At 50.5% G+C, this 24,893-nt stretch overlaps 2 protein-coding genes across 4 annotated transcripts; both read right to left on the reverse strand.

Annotated features, from left to right (window-relative positions):
• Window positions 1–13,335: 13,335 nt before the first annotated feature.
• On the reverse strand, window positions 13,336–15,266 carry LOC111855531 (rho-related GTP-binding protein RhoB). The gene has a single exon (XM_023834630.2). The coding sequence runs from the start codon at window positions 15,080–15,082 to the stop codon at window positions 14,492–14,494; it is 591 nt and encodes a 196-aa protein (XP_023690398.1). The 5' UTR covers window positions 15,083–15,266; the 3' UTR covers window positions 13,336–14,491.
• Window positions 15,267–16,615: 1,349 nt separating this feature from the next.
• LOC111855530 (b(0,+)-type amino acid transporter 1) lies at window positions 16,616–24,861 on the reverse strand. 3 transcript variants are annotated; one of them, XM_072699397.1, is made up of 7 exons: window positions 23,991–24,065; window positions 21,481–22,199; window positions 20,239–20,372; window positions 19,636–19,765; window positions 19,157–19,281; window positions 18,214–18,301; window positions 16,616–17,749 (listed from the first exon to the last, which is right to left on the reverse strand). In XM_072699397.1, the coding sequence occupies exons 2-7, from the start codon at window positions 22,180–22,182 to the stop codon at window positions 17,519–17,521; spliced, it is 1,410 nt and encodes a 469-aa protein (XP_072555498.1). In that variant the 5' UTR covers window positions 22,183–22,199; window positions 23,991–24,065; the 3' UTR covers window positions 16,616–17,518. The 3 variants fall into 3 exon arrangements, with proteins under 3 accessions (XP_072555498.1, XP_023690397.1, XP_023690396.1); XM_023834629.2 differs by lacking the exon at window positions 21,481–22,199 and having other exon boundaries at window positions 23,991–24,861; XM_023834628.2 differs by lacking the exon at window positions 23,991–24,065 and having other exon boundaries at window positions 21,481–23,954.
• Window positions 24,862–24,893: the final 32 nt, after the last annotated feature.

Below are 24,893 nucleotides of genomic sequence, written 5' to 3' on the forward strand. Positions count from 1 at the left end.
GGTGTGAGGCAGAGTCCTTAGTGTGAGACGGCGTGGGGCGGAGTCCGGGAGTCCGGTGCGTGAGAGGGTGTGAGGCAGAGTCCTTAGTGTGAGACGGAATGGGGCGGAGTCCGGGAGTCCGGTGCGTGAGAGGGAGTGAGGCAGAGTCCTTAGTGTGAGACGGAGTGGGGCGGAGTCTGGCAGTCCGGTGCGTGAGAGGGAGTGAGGCAGAGTCCTTAGTGTGAGACGGAGTGGGGCGGAGTCTGGCAGTCCGGTGCGTGAGAGGGAGTGAGGCAGAGTCCTTAGTGTGAGACGGAGTGGGGCGGAGTCTGGCAGTCCGGTGCGTGAGAGGGAGTGAGGCAGAGTCCTTAGTGTGAGACGGAGTGGGGCGGAGTCTGGCAGTCCGGTGCGTGAGAGGGAGTGAGGCAGAGTCCTTAGTGTGAGACGGAGTGGGGCGGAGTCTGGGAGTCCGGTGCGTGAGAGGGAGTGAGGCAGAGTCCTTAGTGTGAGACGGAGTGGGGCGGAGTCTGGCAGTCCGGTGCGTGAGAGGGAGTGAGGCAGAGTCCTTAGTGTGAGACGGAGTGGGGCGGAGTCTGGGAATCCGGTGCGTGAGAGGGAGTGAGGCAGAGTCTGGGAATCCGGTGCGTGAGAGGGAGTGAGGCGGAGTCTGGGAATCCGGTGCGTGAGAGGGAGTGAGGCAGAGTCTGGGAATCCGGTGCGTGAGAGGGAGTGAGGCAGAGTCCTTAGTGTGGGGCGGAGTGGGGCGGAGTCTGGCAGTCCGGTGCATGAGAGGGAGTGAGGCAGAGTCCTTAGTGTGAGACGGAGTTGGGCGGAGTCTGGGAGTCCGGTGCGTGAGAGGGAGTGAGGCACAGTCCTTAGTGTGAGATGGAGAGAGGGAGTGAGGCAGAGTCCTTAGTGTGAGACGGAGTGGGGCGGAGTCTGGGAATCCGGTGCGTGAGAGGGAGTGAGGCAGAGTCCTTAGTGTGGGGCGGAGTGGGGCGGAGTCTGGCAGTCCGGTGCATGAGAGGAAGCTTGGTGGAGTCCAGGAGTAGAAACCACAGGCAGATAAGAGAGATGGCTGTTGGCCATCCGCAGGAACACCCTCCCCTCAGGTCCAGGGAATCCTGGGTCAAGTCACGTCAAGTTGCCATGACGATGTTCCGTTAGTTGTCTGGAACAGCCGCCACGTGACTCAGTCGCTTGAAGTGTGTCCCCTATGCCAAATGCCGCACCCGCACCGCACAAGTGCCGCACAAGATGGATGTATGTGTTTAAAACATTACGATTAGCGCATTAAATCCTGCTGACCAATGCAGCACTGTTCATACCCTTGGCTGTGGATGTAACCCCCCCCCCCCCCAAACCTACCTGCAGCCCTCCCACACCTTCATTAACCTGAGGTGACTCCAGTTTCTTCGCCCCTGTATCCATGTGCCCCCCCCCCCCCCCGCACCGGGTCAGCAGCCGATTTCTTTTGCCTTCACACTCGACAGCCCTGTCAGCGGCTGTAATATGAGCACATTATTAATCTGTCACCACCCCCCCCCTTCCTGTGTGTGGTGGGTTTGGAGGGGTAATATACCACTGTAGTGCAGGGTTGAGCGGCACAGAGTGCTGTGATCCATTGATCATCAAATTCATCATCCAAATTTCCTCCCCTAATGAGATATGCTGAGGTTGTTAGCCGCCCCCCCCCCCTACCTCGCCACCACCAAGGGGGGGGGGGGGGGGGGGGATTTCTCTTCTGCATCTTACGTCAGTCTGGCAGGGAACTGGCCTCCAATTCTCCTCCTGAGTGCATATAATACGGAACTAATTAATGCAGTCGCCTGTGATTGTCCAGTGATTAGTGCGAAGTCTAACAAAGAGGCTTTCATGGGACTTTCATGGAGTGTAGAAAAGCCCCCTTTTTTCCCCCCGGGGTTTTCATGGGAGGGGCTCCTGTGTGGCACCCGCATCTTCTTCTCGCGTCTCTCCAGATAAAGCTGAGGACCCCAACTTACAAGCGGAGAATATGACTTCTATTGATTGCGAAAGATCATTCTTACAAATCTGGCCGAAGGACTGGTTGGATCTTGAATGATAGGTCTTGCGCAGGGTCTGGGAAATATTTCCTCGAAGCGTTCCCCAGAATATCTTTGAAATGAGGTTGCCAGCCCATCTCAAGCACTCAGCTGGGAAAAAATAAAATGTAATGAAAACGAGGATTGAAAGAGAGAGAGAGAAGACAGAGAGAGTGAAACAGAGAGAGAGAGAGGCTTCGTCCTGCATGTAGCGTGTAGCGTGTTACCTGTATTCTTCTTATACTCAGCTGGCAGTTTGAAGACATATTTATCACCAAACTACAAGTGAATATACTAGGAGACAGTCATGTGCTGTGTCTGTGAGAGGTGTCTGACGGAGGTAGTTGGACAGTAAAGACGTCAGTAATGGTCTCTGTTTACATCTGCATTTCTTTGCTACAAATTCCTTTCCCCAAAGTGATTTATAGTCAAGCAAATAATCAGTGCATTAAATGGCAGGCAGAGCTAAAGCGCTGGCGGCTCGTAATCACGTAAGTGCTGTGAGCCGCCAGCTAGGCCTCTGTCCATGTGGCACCCTGAGAAATATCACCCTGAAGTGCCGGGTTCCAAATGCCGCCACTTACCAATGTGCTTTCTCTCCATACTCCTGATCTGTAATCATTGCTGTTGTGCAGTCCTCCTAAAATGATTTGCCGGGAAAGCATTTGGTTGACAGGGCTGGTAATGTAGCTCAGTGAATTTGGGATCTGTGCCTGGGTCCAGGAGGTTGTGAGTTTGAATCCCCTAGACAGTGGCAGAGTGATCCTATCACCAATGGAGACTTGAGCAAAAGCGTTTAACCCCAGCTTCTTCAAACACACCGGACGCTGACCAAGCACTGCTCCCCGGGCGCTGAATTAGCTGCCCCCTGCTATGTCACATATGGGTTAAGTGCAGGGGACACATTTCGTTGTTGCGCACTGTGTGCTGTGGTGTGTCGACAATGACCACTGATCACTAAATTCAAATTCTAAATGCTGGAGCCCAGATGGAGTCTCGTTCTGCTTCAGAGAGCAGTGTGTGAGTGCAGAAATACAGCAGGGTGGTTCTGTTACCAGAATGTCATGCATTTGGTGAAGGGTGCGACCCATTACGCAATTTAAATCGAGAGCTGGGAGACAACAGCAGAGGACTGATGGCATTTCAAGCAAAGCAGGCCTGCTCTTCTCAAACTTTAGCCAGATTCTGTTGTAATTCCTTTACCGTAGAATTAGCTGTGAGTCTGTCAGGCTGCTTAATGGAGAGACGCAGAGATAATGAAGCCCGCTGAGATCATGGCTGCACCATCGCACGTTCTGGTGGAAACCGGGTCCATAGCCTGACCGTCCTCCTGCTGACCCCAGCGATACTCACAGACGAAAATAATGCTCAGGAATTAGATTGTAAATGCTGTTTTAGCATCTGTGAGCCAGAACCACAGTGATCCTTTATCTCCTTTACCCCTTAGAAGTGGCTTTCTCACAGTGACTGTGGCTTATCTGCTTTGGCCGTGGCGTCGCCTTCCTGAGCCGTAACCCCTCCACACAGCAGCTGCTTTGGCTCGTGCTCTGGCCAAAACCCCAGGGGAAAGGGGGCTTTTCTACACTCTGGCAGAGGTCGTCTCAATGAAGACAGCACTTCCTAGCAGCTGACCAACTAGGGTCACCTCACAGTTTCTTCTGGACAGGGGAGTGGAAATCACCTCATTTACCGGGTGATGATGCTACAATAGAGTGTATATTTAGTGTCTTTCGGAAAGGCCCATCCATGCATCACCACATGGACAGTGGTCAGACCATGTGGATCCACAATAGTGTGGATTTTCAGATTCTACCCACAGATCCAGGGATGGTCTGGGTGCTTCTATGATCAGACCCGACACCAGCATGCAGGAGGTTTCCAGGGCTGGCGCCCAGATCTGTGGGAATGCGGCGCATCAGAACCACATCCGGCGCCTCCCCAGCCAGTGTTCCGTGCTCGGGGATGGCGACGGCAGATAATCGGGGTCACGGCTCGCAGAAACGTCTGGGTTTGGGCTCAGATGGTGAGAATGCGTCTGGCAGGAATCAGTCGCGTTACGTAACAGCACGTTATGGTTCTGTGAGGTTTAGCAAATGGGGACCGTAAGCACTTTGTTCCGGTGGTACAACTTGAATTTACTTGACTTTTTGGGAGTCAAGTAACTGACTGGATGAACAATGACTGATTGACTGATTGGATGAACAGTATATGAACACTTGGACACTATTCATTAAAAAGCAGATATTATGTTGCTGTCACTCCAAATATGTGCACTGCACTGACTGTTCGTGTGTGTGTGTGTGTGTGTGTGTGTGTGTCACCTAAGAAGTACAGTAAGTGGTTAAGAGACCCCCCCCCAGCCCACCCCCCACTGTGAGAGCTGGCAGCCGCTCCTGTCCGCAGTCAGCCCAGTGCCTCCGTGTGGCCGGTGATGAGGGGGGGGTTCATGGGCAGCCACATGCCTGTCACGGTCACCGCGATCTGGGGGGGGGGGGCGATGAGGATGAGAGGCGTGGCGGGGGCCAGGATTAATCAGCGAGGAGAAACGGAATAAAGCGAAATGGGGAAAATGGCGAAGAACAGCGATACGGAGGCTGAGAGCGCGCCAGTGCAAGATGGACGGGGATGATGAATTCACTGGGTGATAATGAGATGCTTTGGAGAAATGTTGCCATGTGACACCTTCATCCTCGCCGTGGAGCTGCAGAGGTGGGCCAGTGTAACACCCAGCGGGGGAGGGGGGTAACCCCCAGATTCATATAGAGGTTAAATCCCGATCATTAGGGGCCCAGATGGAAAACCGTGAAGAAAGGCAGCTCTTCAGAGGGATGAATCAGCCCCACCCAGGCAGGAGGGGGAGTGAGTGTCAGGAATTTCCAGGTGATGCCGCTTCTGCATTCTCGGCAACCCCCCCCCCCTCCACCACCACCTCGGCTGTGGAGATATCGGAGTGGGGGGGGGGGTTCATGGCAGCTGACCAAGAACCTCTCTGCATTTCTCATGAAGTGAGGAGCAGATTTTTCCACAGAAAAGTATGAGATTATAAAAAGTCTTTGTGTGTCACGGGAGTCAGATTCACAGGCTTTGAGTGTTTTAAATATGATAATTAGATTTTAATTGCAGTGAAATGGGGGTCAAAAGTGTCACCTGACCTTACTGGAGCCTCAGAGAAGGATGATGATGATGGCCATCGTCACGGTTCTGGTGGCCTGCTGTGCCCGCCCCCCCCTCCACATGCAGTGGGCAACAGCAACACACCACAAACTCTTCCCTCCCCCACAGAATCCTGTGATCTCTTCAGGCTCACCCCCCACCCCCCAAGGTGCCCAACCTTTCCTCTACTTGGAGTCAGCTGCGTCTTTTCTCTCAAACGTAACGATTATTCTGTTTATTTGGCTCTCGCTGGCGTTTCCATGGCGCTGGAGCCCCGCCGGATCTTTCCGCCTGGTGAGTTTTGATCTTCTCCTGGATGCCAAGAGGAGAGAGACTCCGGACGCCCCCGACAGACTGGAGGGGCCCAAACGGGCCGGGAGCCCGGTGCCTTCGTGCTGAGCTGCGTGCATAAACAACACACCAGTGACTTTCTGGGGGTCCTGGGGCCAACTCGCCGTCCTCTTTCTGGCGGAATATTCCGGTAACCAGTCTCGTTGCCATCTCCCTTTCACCTGCACACGCCATGTGGGAGCTGGTTTGTTTGGGTGCCATACACACACACACACACACACACACACACACACAGCCTCACACTGATACACACACACACAGCCTCACACTGGGGGGTTGGTGGGTAAAAGAGGGAATGATAGATATCCCCCTAGGCATCCAGCAGGAAGGACCCCCCCCCCAGGAGGGCTGAGCCTCGGACAGTGTAAAGAAGGTGGTGGGAGTGCTGAACTCCATTGTTAAACCATCTGCAGATTATTCATGAAATGGATGCTTTGGGTGCCTGATGTCAAACACTGAGTGTTTTTTGTTTACAGCCTTATTCAGTTTTGTGAGATGAACACAATCCATTGTCTGGAGACAGATGTGCCTAAAATCAGCCTCTTCTTACACAGGACATGCCTCTGGATCCCCCTCCTGGACTTCATAGCAGATCTTCCCCTGAGCAAGAACCAGATCCTTGTGTGAGTCAAACTCGAGGCCCAGGCTTCACATGTTTACGCAGGCCTTCAACTTGATCACTAAACCAGACAACATCCAGAGAAATGCTATTCCATTTACGTTGTTTCAGTTTAAAAGGAGGAGCAATGATTTCATTGTAAGACTTTGTGCTTATAAGTGGGTAGAGTCACTCAGCAGGTGTTTATATGTTCTTATAAAGCACTTTGCTCTGTGTAAATGGCTAAATTCAGTTGGCTTTAACAGACTGAGGGAGCCAGCAAAAATGAAAAGGTAGGAAAAAGGTTCAGTCTGAAACATAAGAATAACGCTGATTAACAGTAAAACGTCAGACTGATTAACTGATCTTATACTTAATGTAAGTAATAGGCAGCAGAAATCTCTAGCGGGCAGTTTCTACCATTTTTAATTCTTCCTATCGATCTTGTCATGGATCCAAGCCTCAAACGATCCTAATGATGGTTTAGAGATGGTGGACACAGATGTAGTAGCTTCTGAGCTCCTGGTCCTAAACTGACTGACTGACTGGCGAGCACAGAAATCATAACTAATTCCCCACACATAAGGGGAAACAGCTGTAGCCCCCCCCCCCCCCCCCTCTTTCACCAGGACATTCAAATATAGGGAGGCCTACTGAATGTAGAACATGCCACAGGGAGCGCTGTGCCAGATGCAAGTTTTCGTCTCTTCCTGTTTTTGAGGTGCAGGCTTCCACTCTGACGAAGCCCGGAGACGTTTCCCTTCGGTGTTGTGCCTTGCAGGCCATTGTACTTCTTCCCGTAAAGCTAATATCCTTCCATTGTAGGGGATGGTTATTTTTACATAAATACCCAGAAGTTCAGATGACGACTGGCCTTTAAGATCTCACTGTAGCGGCCACATGAGTCAGAGATGCCCTCGCATGGAGTCGTCTGTGCCCCCCATCTATATCGTCACAGTCACCACGTTCCACTTTCTCCAGGCTGGGAGTTGTGTGGCATTGTACCAATCCCACGTCAGACACTTTGCATGGAGCTGCAGTCGAGGCTGATTCCCTCACACGGGTCTCGGAGGGGTCAGCTGATACCAGTCTCCGTTTTCCGTAAATCTACAACATTGCAGCGTGATCTTCTAAGGGGGAAACTGCTTTGAAGCAGCGTAGCTACAGGAGGGACCGGCTGTAGTGAACATACCAGGTTCTCCTGGCTGGGGCCTGTCCTGAATGCAGCCATCAGAGATAAACAAAGCCGCTGGCCTTCCCTTCTGGCCAACCTGGCCGAGTGCCACCGTCCCGGGCATGGAGAAAAGAGGGAGGGGGCAGCAAGAGAGACCTGAAAAGGTAGTTTGTAAGCAAATCAATCTTTCTCTATACAAATAATACATCTTCCACACGAGCTGGACCTTGAGATCCAATTCGCTGTCTTGTGGCTGATGCATTTATTCTGAGTGGAATCAATAACAGTCCCCCTCCGTCCATGAAGCAACAAAATCATGAATAGATGAGGAAAACTGATGAGCCAGGGGCTGAAATTAGAACGCACGGCCAACTCGCCTCCGCAAAAAGGACAAAAGCTGACCTCTGGTTCACGTGGACCCCCCCCCCACCCTCCGCTATTCGCCATGAATATGACTTTTCAGACTGATTGATGTGGCACACACTTGTGGTGATTATTTGTTGTCTGACTGTCTTTCTGTCTTGAGAACGTTCGGAGAATGTGGCTACAATGTTCCAAGCCTTCATTTCATTGGGGGTTTAAGCACAGGACAAGATAGCCCTTGGGGTCGTCTTCTCATTTCGGGGGAGGGTAAATGTCGCTGAAACGCAGGACCATGCAGAGTCATCGCCACTGGCGCAGCCCAACACTGGATCAGCCGGACACTGGCGCAGCCCGGCACTGGCGCAGCCCAGCACTGGATCTCCCTGAGTGGGTCGGCCAGCGATCAGGGGATTCCCCCCTTTGCTGTTTTTTTTTTTTTTTTATCAGACAGGCCCTGAGCTGCCACGTTTGGTGGCAGTCTGAATGCGCGAGGATTCACAGGCCTCAGCTTCTTCATGGAGCACGTCTCATCTGATGAGCAAAATGCAGATTTCCAATAGAAAGTATTGAGGGAGGTGTGAGTGTTTGTCGAGGGCTGGTGATTTTGTTCAGGCGATGAGCTTGGACACCCGAGGAGCTGACTGACTCAGCACTGTTCATGCTGCCCTGCGGCTTTCAGGACCCCCATTTCCAGATCCTAACGCCTCCTGTATTCAGGCTCTCCGCTTTTTCCGATGTCTCTAAAGAGGGCCTTGTTTCTTATTTTAATGGCGAGTGCCGATTCCCTGACAGTCCCGCGGTACCCGGCCCGTCTGTCTGAGCCCCAAACAGAAAGCTGCTGTGATCCGTTCTGTCGGATCCATTTAAACCTAAAACGCTGGCCTGTTCCCAACCCATTACTGCCCCCCCAAAAAAAAACAATGTCCCTAAAGGCCCAATCCATTCCGGAGCATCGCGTTGTTCCGGCAAAGCGAATTGCAGCCTTGTGTCATCTAAGGAAGCACTTTGAAAAACAGAGAAGCTGGAGAATTAAGTTTGACACACAACAGCTTCTCCTGTCTGCATGGGGATGGTCTGTCCATGCACATTTAAATGACAATACCTGTTATTTTCACTTGCTGAGTCTTTGTGTGTGTGTGTGTGTGTGTGTGTGTGTGTGTGTGTGTGTGTGTGAGTGTGTTTTTCGTGCCCTGAAAAGGGCTACTGTACACACCCTCATTAGTCTGGAGAGTCTTTGCACCCTGGGCCTTGGGGAGCTGGGCTCACGGGCAGAATACTTACAGTGTTTATACAGGACTAAGACAAACACCCTGCTGGCGTTGCCATGGGAACCGGCAACTCTCTTTGTCTCTAGAAAAGTCATAAAGAGTATTCAGCACCCCATTGGTCTACAGTTCTGCCCTGTCTGGTGTCCCAGTGTAGATCTGTAAAGGGAGGTTGGAGTCCAGAATGGGCTGGCCACGTCTTATGCTGAGTCCACTGTGGTGGTGGAGGAGCGGGGTGCTCAGGAGTGCGACCCTATCCCATCATGGTGATTACCCGGCCATACGATGCTGTGTTTCTGATTTAATCGCCCTCTATGAAGGAGTTTACGACCTCCTGGCTCCATGAGGAGAGAATGGGCATCTTTGTGCTCTAAGAAAGACCTGTGTCACATGTTGGTCAATGGCCTCGGGCATGCCGTGTCACGTGACCTCGTCACATGATCAGTCTGTTGGAGCCGCTGCTGCATAGGCAGAATGACTCTCAACATCTGTGAGAGGAAGTTTACCAGCTGGGGTTCTGAACACCTTCATCCATCAAGTGTCAGCGTTTCTGTCTGATGCACTTTCTGATGCATGGCTGAGGAACGCTGAGCCAGACCTTGTACAATGGGATGGCTGGACTAAACCCAGAGGTTCGACTGGGGAGGGGGGCTTGTCCATCCGTTCACTGGTAATCACTCAGGATGCCTCCCACTACAAGCAATGTCTCCAACACACTGTAGGAATAATGGCAACAAAGGGCCTAAAATGATCATGTGTCTGAATAGGATCTAGATAAACATGAAGTGAACAAAATCAACAGGGAAAGAGCAGCGTGAATGAGTTCCTTGTTCCGCAGCGCAGACATTCACATGTTCTCAGCTAGGTCCTCTCTCTGAACCCCTACTCAGCAGAAGCAGGTGTAGAATAGGGGAAATGTTCAGTGATAATTAGTTCAGTGTGTATTTAGTTTGGCTACTTATGGTTAAGGTTAGGGCTGGGTCGGCGTTAAGGTCGTCATTGTTGGGATTAGGATTTTGCCCATAGAAATGAATGGACTGTCCCCACAAAGATATGAGTAAAGGTTTGTGTGTGCCTGCGTGTGATCAGTGTGTTATAACAGCGTGCTTAGGGAGAGACGTCTGCCCCAATCATGAGAGAGACCCTTAGATGTGGGAGGCCTCTGCCCCCCCCAGTCCCCTTCCCTCACTGCTAATTACCCTGCTGACCACCACTGAGATGTCATCCAAACAAAAACGCACATTCATCATCTATTCCTCAGGTAGTACTTACATGTAGGAGATTTACCTGATTTATGTTTAGCTATGGTCCTTTGTGTGTGTGTGTGTGTGTGTGTGTGTGTGTGTGTGTGTGTGTGTGTGTGTGTGTGGGGGGGGGGGGGGTAACAGCCCGGTAGTGAATTAGAGGCACAGCTGGGTATCGGGGGGGGGGGGGGGTCGCTTGTGGTCTCTCTTGTTTACTTCTCTGAGGCTGGTCGTCCTGTTTGAAAGGGCGATACATAAATGATCAGGCGAGCAGCAGAAAGTAGGTCAGCTCCTATTACCTCACCCCCACCCCCAACAACTTGCACCCTGAAAATTTGCCCAGCAACATGGTTGCTGCTTCAGAATTGAGGATGGTAAGACCAGACGTGCCACTTTCCGGCGGAGTTGGGCACGTGCCCTCTGCCGCTTGTCCCAAGACGTCTGCTCCTTTTCATCTAGGCTGCGTCTTTAAAATCTGCAAGCCTTTAAACAAAATGCTAGAAACTTCTGTTTAGCTGTGCTTAATGTAACTATATCCAGCATTTAGTCATGAATAGGATTAAAAGATTTTGCCAGTTGTTCCTTGGGATAGAAAACAGTAATTATGTGTTTTATGTCTTATTTGCCAAATGATTGGCAAACAGCCGTGTGTGTTCGTTGCAGCTTTAGTGTTCCTGGTGTTTTTGTGTTCTGCTGAAGTTCACATCACAGAGAGGGAACAGGAAGCCGGCAGAAGGTTCCAGAGAAAAGGAACTGGGCGACACCTGAGATGACCGCTTTAAACACAACACTAAAATATGGAGAGTAAAAACACACGAAAGAGGCGTGTGGGGAAAGGACGCCCTGAGCTTTAATCGGGGGAGACTTTTAACGCCTAAGTGAGAAGTTAAACCGACCGACTCGATGTTTCTCGGCTGTGGGCTGAATGCAAGGTTCCCTACATGCTATTGTTCAGTCAGAGTTACTGTATGACTCTTTATTTTTTTAAATAATTCTTGGTAGTTCCCCTTCCTGGGGTGTCTGGGTGTAACGTGGCGTGTTCTGACCCCAGTTCCTGCTAATGAAGGCCTCTTCCTCCCCCACTATTTTCCTTAACCCTAAACCTAACCTGGTCCACTACATAATGGGACTAATTCAGGGCCAGAACCCCCCCCCCCCACACACACACACACACACCATGCAAGACCAGGAAAGAGAACAAAAGATTGCAAACTGTTATTACTGCTGATATGACTATTATTACTATGGCCATTGTTGTGCTATTATGTATTTAAGAGGGGGCAGGTTAAACAGAATCACCTCATGTGCAGCAGCCTGCTGGCCTGGGGCTGGGCAACGCTGCTGCTGATTGGCTGTCTTGTCATTGCATTGCATGATGGGACGATGTCCCAGCCCAGGCATGTCAGAGCATGTGGAGGGAACAAACCTATTAGCTGATAAATGGTGAATGGCAGCATTTGTGTGTCTTTGGCTAACCAGCTGTGTTCTTTAGCAGTAACCGATGCCTTTGCCTGATGCATTGCACTTCTTCCGTAACGACTTTGTTGCAAACGTCTATAGAGTTACCCTTGGTACTCCCTGCCGTGGGCCTCTACCAACCCTCTACCCGGCAATGGCTCTCATGCTTAGGGGATTGACATGAGTACAGATACACTTGGCAGCAAAGATTGGGTGTGTAGAAAAAAAGCATAATAGAGTTAGGGATGGTGTGCTTTGGAATCCCTCAAAACATTCGCATTACGCAGCAAACGTTCCAGCCCTGCGCAGCCAAAGAGCTGGCGGATTTGACGGAGGTCGGTCGGGGTTTTGTAAACTAAAAACGGAATTCCAAAGAACGGGACATCAGAGCAGTGTCTCGAAAGAGCGGCAACATTCCCACCAAAGATCGGGACACAGGAATAACAGAAGGGCAGATTGTGTCTTTACTTCCCCTCACAGTACGAAAAATAACTTTATCTGCTGGTATATTTGGTTTTACGAGAGTGAAAATGTTCTATTTATAAGTGCAGAGCTGTGCTGATGTTGGATTAGGAGGACAGCTTGTCAGTGTTGCCAAAGGCTGGGTTTTTATATTTGGGTGGGATATAAAGGAAAAGTTCAGAAACTCCCCAGGAAAGGGTGCCTGCACACACCCTTGTTAGTCAGTCCTGAGTGGGGGGGACGTAGGCTTTGCAACCTGATGTTATTGTTCTGTCCCAGGTGCCCATTTGAGTGGTCTGTCTGGCACGGAGTCAAGGATTCAAGGGGGGGGGGGGGGCGCCGCAGCCGGAAGGACAGAGTCTGCTTCTGAACCACTGGCCTACTGCGTGAGATTTTGGCACCAGGGTCTCAGATCTTTGTGTGCTCGCTGACAAGGCTGATCCAGACTGGTTCTGGGAACAGGAAGTTAAGTTAAATGCAGAACAGTTCTAATGGTAGGAGGAAAACACGTGAACAACTGCTGAATAACTGACCGTGTGTGTGTGTGTGTGAGAGGCAGAAGCCAGCGAAGGAGCCCTGGATCTCTGTCATGTCACAGATGTGGGAGACACTGCATTTTTCGCAGTCAATCGCAGTCTGAGGCACACAGCCCCCCCCCCCCCCCAAACCAAACCCTCCCCCATCCTGTGCCTCAGGCAGAGTGTGGAGCTCCTGACCTAATCACACACCCTCCCCATGACCCAGCAGAGGGAAAGTACGACAGTCACTGCACTGACCCAAGTGAAGCTTTTGGGCATTAAGAAAAACCAGAGACAAGCCTCAACAGGCCACATTATGATTAATGCCTATTAACAACTACGCACCACAGCCACAAACTACTGCAGCCTGACTGAAACTGCTTTCCGGAGAAAAAAAAAACGTTTTCTTCCTGAGTTGGATCGTAAAACCCTTACAAAGCCGAAGCTTTGGGAAGAAAGACGGGCGTCTGGAGGCGCTGGGACCCGGCAGACTCCCGCCCGCTGCCCCACCCCTGCAAACAAAGAGACCCTCAGTCTGCCTTATGTGCCCCAACCGGATACTTTAATTCCCTTAGATTATCATATAAAACCAATTTGCGGCTAATACTAAATTCAAAAATAGCTCGACTTTAAGATTTATATAATTCCCCGCAATTTGTGTACATGCAATTCAATAAGCAATAATGAATGCAATCACAAGTTGTCAGTTGATGGAAATTAACAATCAAGGCTTTAATTTAAACATTTAATACTTTGTTTGGCAGAATTTTACACACAGCACGTCGCTTTGTAAACATCCCATAAGTCTTTGTATGCATTTACGTCCTTTGAAACAAAGAAAAAAATCCTTTGTACTACAGGCATTAAGACGTAAAAATATTATTGAACAATTTAGATATTAAAGAAAAAAAAAAACCTCTGTAGTAGACAGAGCAGAACATTTCACACAACGCTAGGTGGGATCGCTTCTGGGCGCCAGTTCCCACGCCGCCGTGGTCAGCTTGGAGAAAAAGTATGGAAAAACAGCCTCTTTCCAAGGGCTTTTCAGAAACAACACAAATGAACACGTCGTTTACAGATCACAAACGCTTTCTAGGATGCCACAATGTATAAATGCTGATGTCGAAGAGCCTTGGGCAGCATCTAGACTTTGTGCAAAATGGAAGTAAAGAAAGGGGCTGCTGCGCTCAGCAAGGGGCAGCCGCTTGCTCCGTGTCACGCGCCGCAAAATACCGCGGAAGGTCTAATAAGGGACCGAGACCAAGCCGGCACCGTTAACGAGACGGGCCGCCTCCGCCCAGCCTGCTTTTTAAATTTCCCATCCCGACTTCAATATTACAGCTGTGACGATTTTACTAGATCCAAAAGTTTGTCGCTCTCAAAATATCACCCTCTGTCCCCGACGCTCCGTCTCCCGGGGACTTTGCGTCTTTCAAGCTCTCCGGGGTGGATCTGTTCCTATGTTCTTCACACTCAAACGGGAACGGGACGGAGCAGCGGCCAAGCATTCAGACCCCTCAAAACGTGACCCCCCCCCCCCCCCCAAACACCCCCAGAGTCACCTGGCGTTTGCGAAGCCTGTCCAACCAAAGTAGTATATATATATAAAAAAACACTAAATTAACTGTTGGCTGTCACTTCTCGATGGGCCTGTCACCTCCAGCTACCCGGAGGATGTTTATGCATCACCCCTCGCCCTCTGCGCATACCAACCTCCCCCCCCCTCCCCTCAGTGTACCCCAAAGGTCTGCTGGTGGGGTCCCTCTGTCCCGTTTTCATGAGTCTTGGCACAGATCGACGCCGGAGCATCACATGCCCCATCACTTGCTCGTTTCGTGCTTGTCAGCGGTCCGTCCAGGAGTTTCACAGCAACTTGCAGCAGTTGACGCAGCCGCCCGACGGCCTGGAGCGTTTCTGCAGGGCGGCCCGGGTGGCCGTCTCGAAGACCTCCCGGACCCCGTCCTTAGTCTTGGCCGAACACTCCAGGTAGTCGTAGGCGCCAATGCGCACGGCCATGGCCCTGCCGTCCTCGGTTTTCACGGGCTCCTGCTTCATCCGCGCCAGCTCATTCCTGACGTTCTCGTCGTTGCGCAGGTCCTTTTTGTTGGCCACCAGGATTATGGGCACGTTTGGGCAGAAGTGCTTCACCTCGGGCACCCACTTCTCGGGGATGTTCTCCAAAGAATCCGGGCTGTCCACGGAGAAGCACATAAGGATAACATCGGTGTCCGGGTAGGAGAGAGGGCGGAGGCGGTCGTAGTCCTCCTGTCCGGCCGTGTCCCAGAGAGCCAGCTCCACCTGCTTGCTGTCCACCTCGATGTCCGCCACGTAGTTCTCGAAGACGGTGGGTACGTAGACCTCCGGGAACTCGTCCTTACTGAAGACGATCAGCAGACAGGTCTTTCCGCATGCACCGTCCCCAACCACCACCAGTTTCTTACGAATAGCGGCCATTTGATCTGTGTATATATATATATAATCAAGGGACAGTAACGGCTAAACCAGTACAAAGTGTTGTTTTTCAGAGGCGACTTGCAAGTCTCTATAACGAATCTTTCATACAACAGAAGCGCTCGACTAGGTACACAGAATATCACTACCACCCCAATATCTCCCAGCGAATACACGACGAATATCGGAGCCGTTAGCTTTTAAAGAGTTCAGCCGCTTTCCTAATATAGCCATCCAATGGCATGAAGAAGGATGATGTCACCGTTTCAAATAGAAACTTTGATAGGCTCCGCAGTCCTATTACATACGTATGGGTGGAGCTATCCTATTCGCCACGAGGACTTGCGCCGACCTGAAAGCGCGTCCGGGACCGGGGACTGCGCAGACGCGGACATGAAGAGTTTGGGAACGAAATGAAAGGGTACACGCGGTACAAGGCACTGCCGCGCTATTTATGTTCTGCAGGCAGTAAATACACCGTCAATTAGCCAGCCACAATAAATGAAATCCTGTATAATGCCGTATTTTATATTTAAGCCGATAGTTTATGATAAATGAGTAATAATGAGTGCTTCCAATCTAGATTCATGAAATATGACTGTTGTATGCGACAGAACTATTAATTTTTGCTCATAGTACTGCCTGTATTTTATTCTTGGATTAAAAACAGACGTTCAAATTCTTGCCCCTAATCACAGTTCTTTTGTTTAGTTTATCTGCAGACAAACGTTGTCATTTGACTCAAGCCTTGATTCACACGCAGGTGCGATGCGATTTCAGCGCCACCCGGCGGATACTACGCCTGTGTGGAGTTTTTATGGTAACCTCCTTTCACAATGATGTCTAATCTGAACAATACTGCGATAGATATGCACCTATATTTATATAGAAATCTTAAAATGTCGATAAATAGTTTTAACTGACGAATAGCCGTGTCTAACTTCTTTTGTTGTTTTGTCTTCTTGTGGGGGGGTGCCGACCAGGAATGATTTGCGTTGCCTGTCGCACCTTTATCCGTTCGTTGCTGTCATCTATGACTCGGACCTCCGCGCCGCTTTAGGTTTTCTGTTGTCAATTATCAGTATAATGTACAAAGGAGTGCCGCCCTGTTTACTGGGAGGCAGATGACGCGTTTGGGCGGTATCTGCGCTGAATCCCCGCACCTTCGCCACCCGAGAGTATACAAAGGCTCTCTGCTTGTATTTCCAACCTCCTTTTGTGCTTGGATAAGTATTACTGCTGAAAACAGTGTGTCGTTTACGCAGATGAAGAAGAAAGGCTGGTGAAAAGGTCAAGGTGGATCCAACGGCACCTTCCTAGAATCTGCCGCATATTATTCGTCACTTAGTGATTTGTTAATGGCCAATGCAAAAATGCAATTTTATTTGTAGATTAATATGAAAGTTTATGAAACCTGAAAAGCTGGCAGGGCTGACCCTAGGTGTTGTGGCGCCCTAGGTGAGATTCTGCTTAGCAGCAAAAAAAAAATTCAAAATAATTTTTATACAAAAAAATCAGCAGCACGGTGTGCCTGTTTCACAAGAGAAGTAGTGGAATATTAAAACTAGTGTAAGTAGCTTTAGCGGTACAAAATACGTGAGGCAAAGAGGCTGTACACCTGTGGTCATATGCAAATGTAATTTTGCTGGGTATCACCTCTCGGTTTTTGCATGTGTTTTTCTGATGCAAATTACTAACTAAATGACATAGACCACACTGCAGGTGACAACACATGTGACTGGCGACTGTGGAGCTGGCATTGTTAGCACCTTAATAAAGGAGGTAGCGTGGTACAGCTCCAGCAGAAACACAGAGGGCCTACAGTCGCATTAATCTGCTTGATTCAGTACAGACTTTTGTCCAAAGTGCCTACCGCATTACACTGTGAAAGCTTGCTACTGCAACAAAGAGAGAGCATCAGATGGGAAGAACATGGGTAATTAGCAGGAACATTTCATTTTCAAAGAGATTTTGGCAATGATAGACATGAGAAAAACATTATGAATGGTCAGGGAAAATTATGTAATGATGGCCTGTTAACTGGTGACTATGCAGATTCAATAGGAAATGTTATACACTGAATTATTTCAGTACGTTGTTCTATAACAACATTAAAATGACAAATTTCATGATTTATATATCAGCAGCTTCTACTTCCAGTCTCCATCAGGTTTTTATCTGCTAGCTCATTACAGGTTTTTGTCTGCTGGCACGTTACAGGTTTTTGTCTGCTGGCTCATTACAGGTTTTTGTCTGCTGGCACGTTACAGGTTTTTGTCTGCTGGCTCATTACAGGTTTTTGTTTGCTGGCTCGTTACAGGTTTTTGTCTGCTGGCTCATTACAGGTTTTTGTCTGCTGGCACGTTACAGGTTTTTGTCTGCTGGCTCGTTACAGGTTTTTGTCTGCTGGCTCGTTACAGGTTTTTATCTGCTGGCACGTTACAGGTTTTTGTCTGCTGGTGCAACCTCGAGGAAGAGCTGAAGGAGCACTGTGAGCCGGTCCAGCAGTCCTGGGCACAGCTTGTAGTGGATGAAGGGCACATAGATGATGATGCCGCTGAGGATGAAGAGGGTGACGTACAGGTATTCTATCTGCGGGTCGTCGATAACGGGTGCCAGCACCAGGAAGATGGCGGCAATGAGGACCAGGATAGGAATGACGATGGGCACCTGGCAACACATGCGGGAGGGGATCAGCAGGGGGTAGCAGAGAGTGGGAATGGGTTGCACGCGGAAGCCTGATAACTGTAATAAATACTCTATTAACACTGAAGGAAATCAAAGGTTTACAGTAACACAATACACACATGGTTGGTTAGTTAGGTGGCTGGTAGGTAGGCAGGTAGCTATCTAGTTAGCTAGTTAGGTAGAATTGCTGACAGTAAAAAAAGACATTTACACATTAATAGACAGTAACAGTGCAAAGAATGTCAGGGAAAATATTATATGTAATTCTGTAGTAATGGCTCAGGAATAAACAGCATTGCACTGTGGGTATTACATAGTAAATGAATGAATGTCCCGTGAATGTGTATAAGCAGTTCTGGTCTATTCAGCCCTAATCGCTCCTGTCATAGCCGCAAAGGCGCCCTCCCACCAGTGGAGGTCACTGAAGAGTTTCAAGGCACTCCCACCTTGTATGGCCTGGGCAGCTCTGGTTTCTTGACTTTGAGGTAGAGCAGGCCGGACACAGTGATCCCATAGAAGAACCAAGCTGTAAAGCTGCAACAGTGGCCAGACAGGACGTGAGCAAAGGCAAATGAGCGCGCCTCCAGGGCTGCTAGCCTCATAACCTGCCAGTAGGGGCAGCACAGGAGCTGATTATCCTGCCTCAACCTGTCTGCTGCTGCAGAAACCCTAACTCAGTTGTCAGTGCTGTGAGACAGTGCAGGCTGGTTCCCCCGAAGTGCTGCTTACCCAGCTTCTCATTTAATTATTCTGCACATCTGCTATTTCATTTGGCATTTAGCATGTAGCTTATTTGCACTTTCTTTTAGAAATGTTCCCCAGGTCGAGTCAGTGTGTAGCATGGTCACGTATGGTTATGGTTAGGGCTCGGTCAGGGTCAAGGTTGTCATGTTGTAATTAGAGTGTTCCCCATAGAAATGAATGGAGAGTCCCCACAAAGATCAATAATTCCAAACCCCTGTGTGTGTGTGTGTGTGTGTGTGTGTGTGTGTGTGTGTGCCTTATAAAATCAGCCTATTGGATGTTCTCTCTCACCACTTCCACCCATGAAGGAGCTGTAAGTTTTACTGACACAACTAGGTCTATAAACAGATAATGATCCAACAATAGGACACAGGATCATGCCTGTACCCTGATCTATAGCCATCATTTATCATATGATTTATAAAGGGCTAGTAACACTTTATTACTCATATCTTGGCCAGGTGTTATAAAATTATCCAAAACTGAAAAATCTGGTTAAATTGTAACATGTCAGGGTGCTTTTCGGTGAATCAATCTTAATTATTTTTCATGTTAGAGCTTCTCTTACATTCTGCCTCTTGGAATTAATCCAGGTCTGTCCATGGTGTGTTTCCCAGGTTGTCCAGGAGAGGTCAGCGCACTTACCTGAAGAAGTTGATGATGCTCTGGAAGTCACCGGGAATCAGCACCAGCAGTGCGATGGCGGTGGTGAAGATGAGGGCTGGTGAAGGGGTGAGTCGACGGACATGTGCCATGGCCAGGATATCGGGCTAGACACAGAGCATAACAGCCTGAGAAGTGCTCTGGACCTGACCTGCCTGGACATGGCCCTCTTGGACCGGGCCTTTCTGGACCCTGGCCCTCTTGGACCGGACCTGCCTGGACCTGGCCGTCTTGGACCGGACCTGCCTGGACCTGGCCGTCTTGGACCGGGCCTGCCTGGACCCTGGCCCTCTTGGACCGGGCCTGCCTGGACCCTGGCCCTCTTGGACCGGGCCCTCTTGGACCGGGCCCAGGTGTGTTTGTGCAGATGATACTGAATCTCTCCTAACGGCATCATGCACAAGGACCTGGAATTCATCCTAGCATTCGACTCTGAGGTCCCCAAAATTCAGCTGGCTCACCATGTGCCCCTCCCGGGCGGCCACAAAGCACACACGGCCTCCGCTGAAGAAGGTGCCATTCAGGGACCCGAAGGCAGACAGAGCAGCCGCCACGGACATCACCACACCCCAGCTGCCCAGAACCTTGTTCCTGTTGTTCCAGTGGAAAATACATAGCATAACAAAGTTGACCAATAAGAAGCCAGTATGGACCTGAAACATAGTAATGTTAGCAAAAAACATGGGAATGTTGACCAGAAAGTAATGGGTGTGACAGGTGGCAGTGTTGACTAAACAACATAGCAGAATTGACCAGTAAGATGCCAGTGTGAAAAGGAGGCTGTGATGTTGATGAGTAACAAACAGGGTGTGGACACGTAAGGGGGGCAATGTTAACAAATAACATAGAAAACTTGACCAATAGCTGACAGGTTGGAAAGTTCAGTGCAGTGGTTTGGACGAGCAGAGCAGCAGTGTTCAGTAGTAGATTGACAGCGAGGAATGTTAAGTTTTGATGAACACAATGTGATCTTGAGAGCAGGACTAAAGGGCTGGAGGCTGAATGGAGCTCACAGTGCCCGATGCGGAGCAGGACGGCCCTTTCTGAGAGTGTGGCCGGCTTACCCCCAGGTGACAGCCACGGCACTGGAGGACACGAGCTCCTGCGGAGTCATGGCCGCCAGGTAGCTCACATTCACCAGCAGGTAGAGCACGGTGACCATGGGTATAGCGATCATGACTGCTCTGGGGAGGTTCACCTGGGGAGAGAGTGTGTGGGGGGGGGGCATTAAAACACAAATACAGTTGGTGAGAGTTTCAGGTAACACGCCATAGCCACCATGCTGCTAAAGTGCATCATTGTTGCCCATGTCTAGCCAGGTGAACGGCTCTGGTGTGCAAGTCGAGAGTCACGGATGAGTCACGCTGGCTGAGCATGTCAGGAACAGTGCCTCTGTGTGTGACTAAGCATTTGTGCGTTTGTGTGGTTCTTTGCCGCCAGCTCAGTGAGTCATTGCTGGAGTGAGCTTCATATGAGGAGTCACTGCTCTCGAGGGCCCCATAATAACACCCCAAAGTTCTGAGGGCCCGTGCTGCTCCTCGGGGCCCCAGAATGACAGCCCAAAGTTCTGAGGGCCCGTGCTGCTCCCCGGGGCCCCTGAATGACACCCCAAAGCTCCTGTCTGAGGGCCCGTGCTGCTCCCCGGGGCCCCTGAATGACACCCCAAAGCATCTGTCTGAGGGCCCGTGCTGCTCCTCGGGGCCCCAGAATGACAGCCTTAAGCTCTAAGGGCCCGTGCTGCTCCCCGGGGCCCCTGAATGACACCCCAAAGCTCCTGTCTGAGGGCCCGTGCTGCTCCTCGGGGCCCCAGAATGACACCCCAAAGCTCCTGTCTGAGGGCCCGGATTGCTCCTGTCTTAGGCAGCCAGTCAGCTTGGGAGCACAGAGCGTCACACAGACAGGAAGAGCTTGCTGCATTAAACATGCAGTTACTTATTACGGTGCTGATGACACATGTCACTGGCTTATTTACCTTTTAGAGGCTTCAATCATTGCATCTCTCCTGTGATTTTAGCGATAAGGAAAATCCCAGATCTGGGGTATGACTCGCCTTGATCTGGGAGTCACCGAGCATCACGGGAGACCCTCGTACCAGTCTTGGTGCAGCTGAGTGGTCTCCATCAAGCCTCACTGAGATGGTCCCATTGCGCTTATCTTACTGTATTGCATATCAAAGGTTTCCTGGAAACCATTTTGTTTCACACAGCTAGCAGTAAAGCAGGAAGTATTTATTAAAAGTTTTTTGACCTGCGTCTTGCTGACATTAACTGTTGGGCAAATGGACGGTCACGTGCCAATGGCGTTACCTCAGGTTGCTTCAGCTCCTCGATCACATAATTCAGGTTGTACCAGCCGGCATAGCACCAAAGGCCTTGGTAGAGAGCGATTCCTATGAGGTTCACCTCCAGCCGGGTTCCCCCAAAAGCATCCCGGAAGCTTCCGGTGTGGCCCTGGGCCAGAATTACCATTCCCCCAACGAGGATGATGAAGAGGGCCATCAGCTTAGCTGTCAGGAAGAGGACCTGGATGGACATGCTGAGGCGGACGCTAAGCACGTTGATGGTGGCCACCAGTAGGAGGCACGCCACGGCCGTGCACTTCACCACCACTTCTGGCGGGGGGCACTCTGAGTAGAAGGGACCCAGGATGTACTGGGCGAAGCTCAGGGCCGTCGCCGCCATTCCCGAGGGCTTCACAACCAGTGTGAAGGTGAAGGCCACCAGGAAGGCTGGGGGCTTGCCGTAGATGCGCAGCACGTAGATGAACTCTCCCCCAGACTCCCTGAAGAGGGTCCCCAGCTCGGCGAAGCACAGGGCGCCCATCATGGCCAGCAGGCCGCAGAGCAGCCAGATCAGCAGGCTGGCCCCCGGGCTGCCCACGTCGCGCAGCACGAACTGCGGCGAGATGAAGATGCCGGAGCCGATCATGGTGCCCGCGACCAGTGCCACCGCACCCAGCAGGCCCACCTCCCGCTTCAGTGCTAGCTTCTCCCCCGTCTTTCCGTCCATGGCCCCTCCGGCTCGTCCTATATAACCAGCCGTCTCTTAATGCTGCTTTCACTCCAAGACAGACCCACCACATAAAGATCAAATGTCAATGCTAACAATGAAGTAAAGCAGGGCTACGCTGTCCAAAGTTCCCAGTTAATATTAACCCTGACGTGTGTGGATATGTTTTTGTTGCCGCACTCGACTCTGAGATGCCAATGACTGCTTAGAGTCACTGCATTGAGCCACCTCTCCAGATCTGCAGCAGTGTGCGGTGTGCAGGCACGAGTCATGCCAGGGGTTTGCAACCCTGTCGTTAGGTGTTTTACCAAAAGCCAGTAAACGCAAGCTGGGACACCAAAGCCCATCTAATTAGCCCCGGTTGTTGGGCTCCTATGGGTCACTTCACAGCTGTGGTCTTGTGACTGAAACAACCTGTATTAGTGCCATTGCAACATGAACTGGCAACTGCAGGAAGGAATGTGCGTCATGTCATATGGTATGGGCTCAAAAAAACGGTACTTAAACCCTGGCAGTCGCAAGCAGAGCCCATGAAGAACATATCTGACTGTTTCAATTCCCTCTGTCACGTTATGGTTGTTTTGTTTTTTTAAATGGATGAAATGATATTGCGATGCCGACCGCATCCTTTGGGGAATCCTGTATGCCCCTCACTGTCCTTAAACAGAGAGGCCGGTCACATGGCTAACAATGCTAACCCTAGAGACTGACACTCTTTTAATGCTTTTCCACTGGCTTACAGGAACGAGGCCGTACCCAAGCCGTACTGCAAAGAGACACTAGTTACAGCCGAGTTCCAGATCGCTTCGGTTTTCCACTGCAGGAGGGTCGGCTCAGTAAAGGTGTTGCTGGGTGTGTAGAGCGACAGGGACGTAAAACCGAAGAGGTGCTGCTTTACCGTTCACAGTGAACAGTATCATGGTAAACTATGTGTAAACTATATGTAGCAGTCTGTGAGAATCGCTGTCTTATACTAGCATTAAATGCTTAAGAATTTTACAAATCCATTCTGTTTAGCAGTTCATAGTACTTTGTTAATTAAGAGGTTGGAATATCCATATCAACATCCATATCAATGCAAAACACTTATCTCCATGCATTTTGACAAACCAGCTCGGTTTGGTCACGTTTGTCAGCATAGGTACAGCTCAGATAATGTACAATTGAAAACCATCTCTTAGCACTACGGCTCATATCCGGCTCGGTTCTTGGTAGCCATGGAAAAGCACCATTGCTGACCTTCAGTGGGAGCAGAGTGCAGGGCAGGTGAAAGCAGACAGCCAGAATGCAAAGATTCCCAAGTGCCACACTGGGTGACCTTTAATGGGGAATCGCAGGGGATGTCTGGGAAGTTGAAGTGACTCCGTGTTGGATCTGCATTCAAGTTACTAGTGTTAGCCGGCAGTTTTCTTGTAACGCCAGGTGCTGTTTGGTTGCCATGTTCCCACCTAACTCTTCCACACTAAACTAGCAGGGCATGGAGATCCAGTCTTTTAACGACGCCCTTGATGAGTGACACTGTACTGCTCAGGCTCAGCTAACCCCTCAGAGCTCTTTGCTTTAATTCTCAGGGAAAAGGAAAACCAGCTAGTGAGATGGAGTCAATCCTAACACAGCTGACAATGCAACATTTAGGTAGCTAGTATGATTTATGCCAGATAGTGACTGAGGTATTACAAATACGTCTTAAAACTCACTAATTTTTGCATTCCAAGTTATATGTTACTAACAGACTACAGAGAAGCCGAGGTCAGAATGCAGATCTCCCTAAGGACCCAGATGTAGGCTGGAGCACGCTGTGTGTTTACCTCCGGACTCTTTAGCTCCTCTGTCACATAGTTTAGATTGTTCCAGCCATCGTAAGACCAAAGGCCTTGATAAAATGCCACCCCTATTGTACCGGCACCCGCTTTGGTCCCTTCAAAAGCATTCTTCAGGCTGTCCATCTGTCCACCCGCCAGTACCACCACGCCTCCGATGACTATGGTGCCCAGTGCCAAGACCTTGGCCACCATGAAGAACACCTGGACAGCCATAGAGCCGCGGGTGTTCAGGCAGTTCACCACGGCCAGAAGCAGGATGCCAGCCGCTGCAGTGAGCTTCACCACCAGCGGGGAAGGCAGACAGTCCTGATAGAAGGGGGCCACGGCGTACTCCGCGAAGCTCAGGGCCACGCCCGCCAGGCTGGCCGGTCTCACCACCAGAACAGAGGTGAAGACCAGCACAAAGGCCAGGGGGGGGCCGGACGTTCGGAGGATATAGACGTATTCTCCCCCGGACTCCATAATGACGGTGCCAAGCTCTGCGTAGCACAGCGAGCTAAGCACAGTCAGCGCGCCACACGCCGTCCAGATGGCCAGGCTGCCCCCAGGACTCCCGATGGTGCAGAGTACAAGCTGGGGGGACATGAAAATCCCGGATCCGATCATGGTGCCGGCAATAAGGGACACCGCCCCGATCAGCCCCACCTCACGCTTCAGTTGGAGCATTCCTGGGTGGGGTTCACTCCTAAAAAAAAAACCACGCTGTGACAGTGTGGGGCTTCAGTAAAGCACGGTCACGGTGCCCTGGTCACGGTTCTGTAAGGTCCACTCCTGTGATCGACAGAACGTGCAGTGAGGATAAAAGCCTCACAATGCTGACTGTTATTGAGTGTTTTCCAGATGCTGACAAGAGTTATTTTGGGTGAATGAGTAACCAGAGGTAAGATA

The sequence above is a fragment of the Paramormyrops kingsleyae genome, chromosome 14 (genome assembly GCF_048594095.1).
Source record: "Paramormyrops kingsleyae isolate MSU_618 chromosome 14, PKINGS_0.4, whole genome shotgun sequence".
Lineage (NCBI taxonomy): Eukaryota > Metazoa > Chordata > Actinopteri > Osteoglossiformes > Mormyridae > Paramormyrops > Paramormyrops kingsleyae.

What these genes read in the sequence shown, in the direction of transcription:
- LOC111855531 (XM_023834630.2), bottom strand. Translation starts at nt 15,082, where the DNA reads ATGGCCGCTATTCGTAAGAAACTGGTGGTGGTTGGGGACGGTGCATGC.
- LOC111855530 (XM_072699397.1), bottom strand. Translation starts at nt 22,182, where the DNA reads ATGGACGGAAAGACGGGGGAGAAGCTAGCACTGAAGCGGGAGGTGGGC. An exon ending in CCGCCCGGGAGGGGCACATG is followed by an intron (nt 19,282 to 19,635) that starts GTGAGCCAGCTG and finishes CTCTGTGTCTAG; the next exon opens with CCCGATATCCTGGCCATGGC. An exon ending in AGCTGCCCAGGCCATACAAG is followed by an intron (nt 17,750 to 18,213) that starts GTGGGAGTGCCT and finishes ATGTGTTGCCAG; the next exon opens with GTGCCCATCGTCATTCCTAT.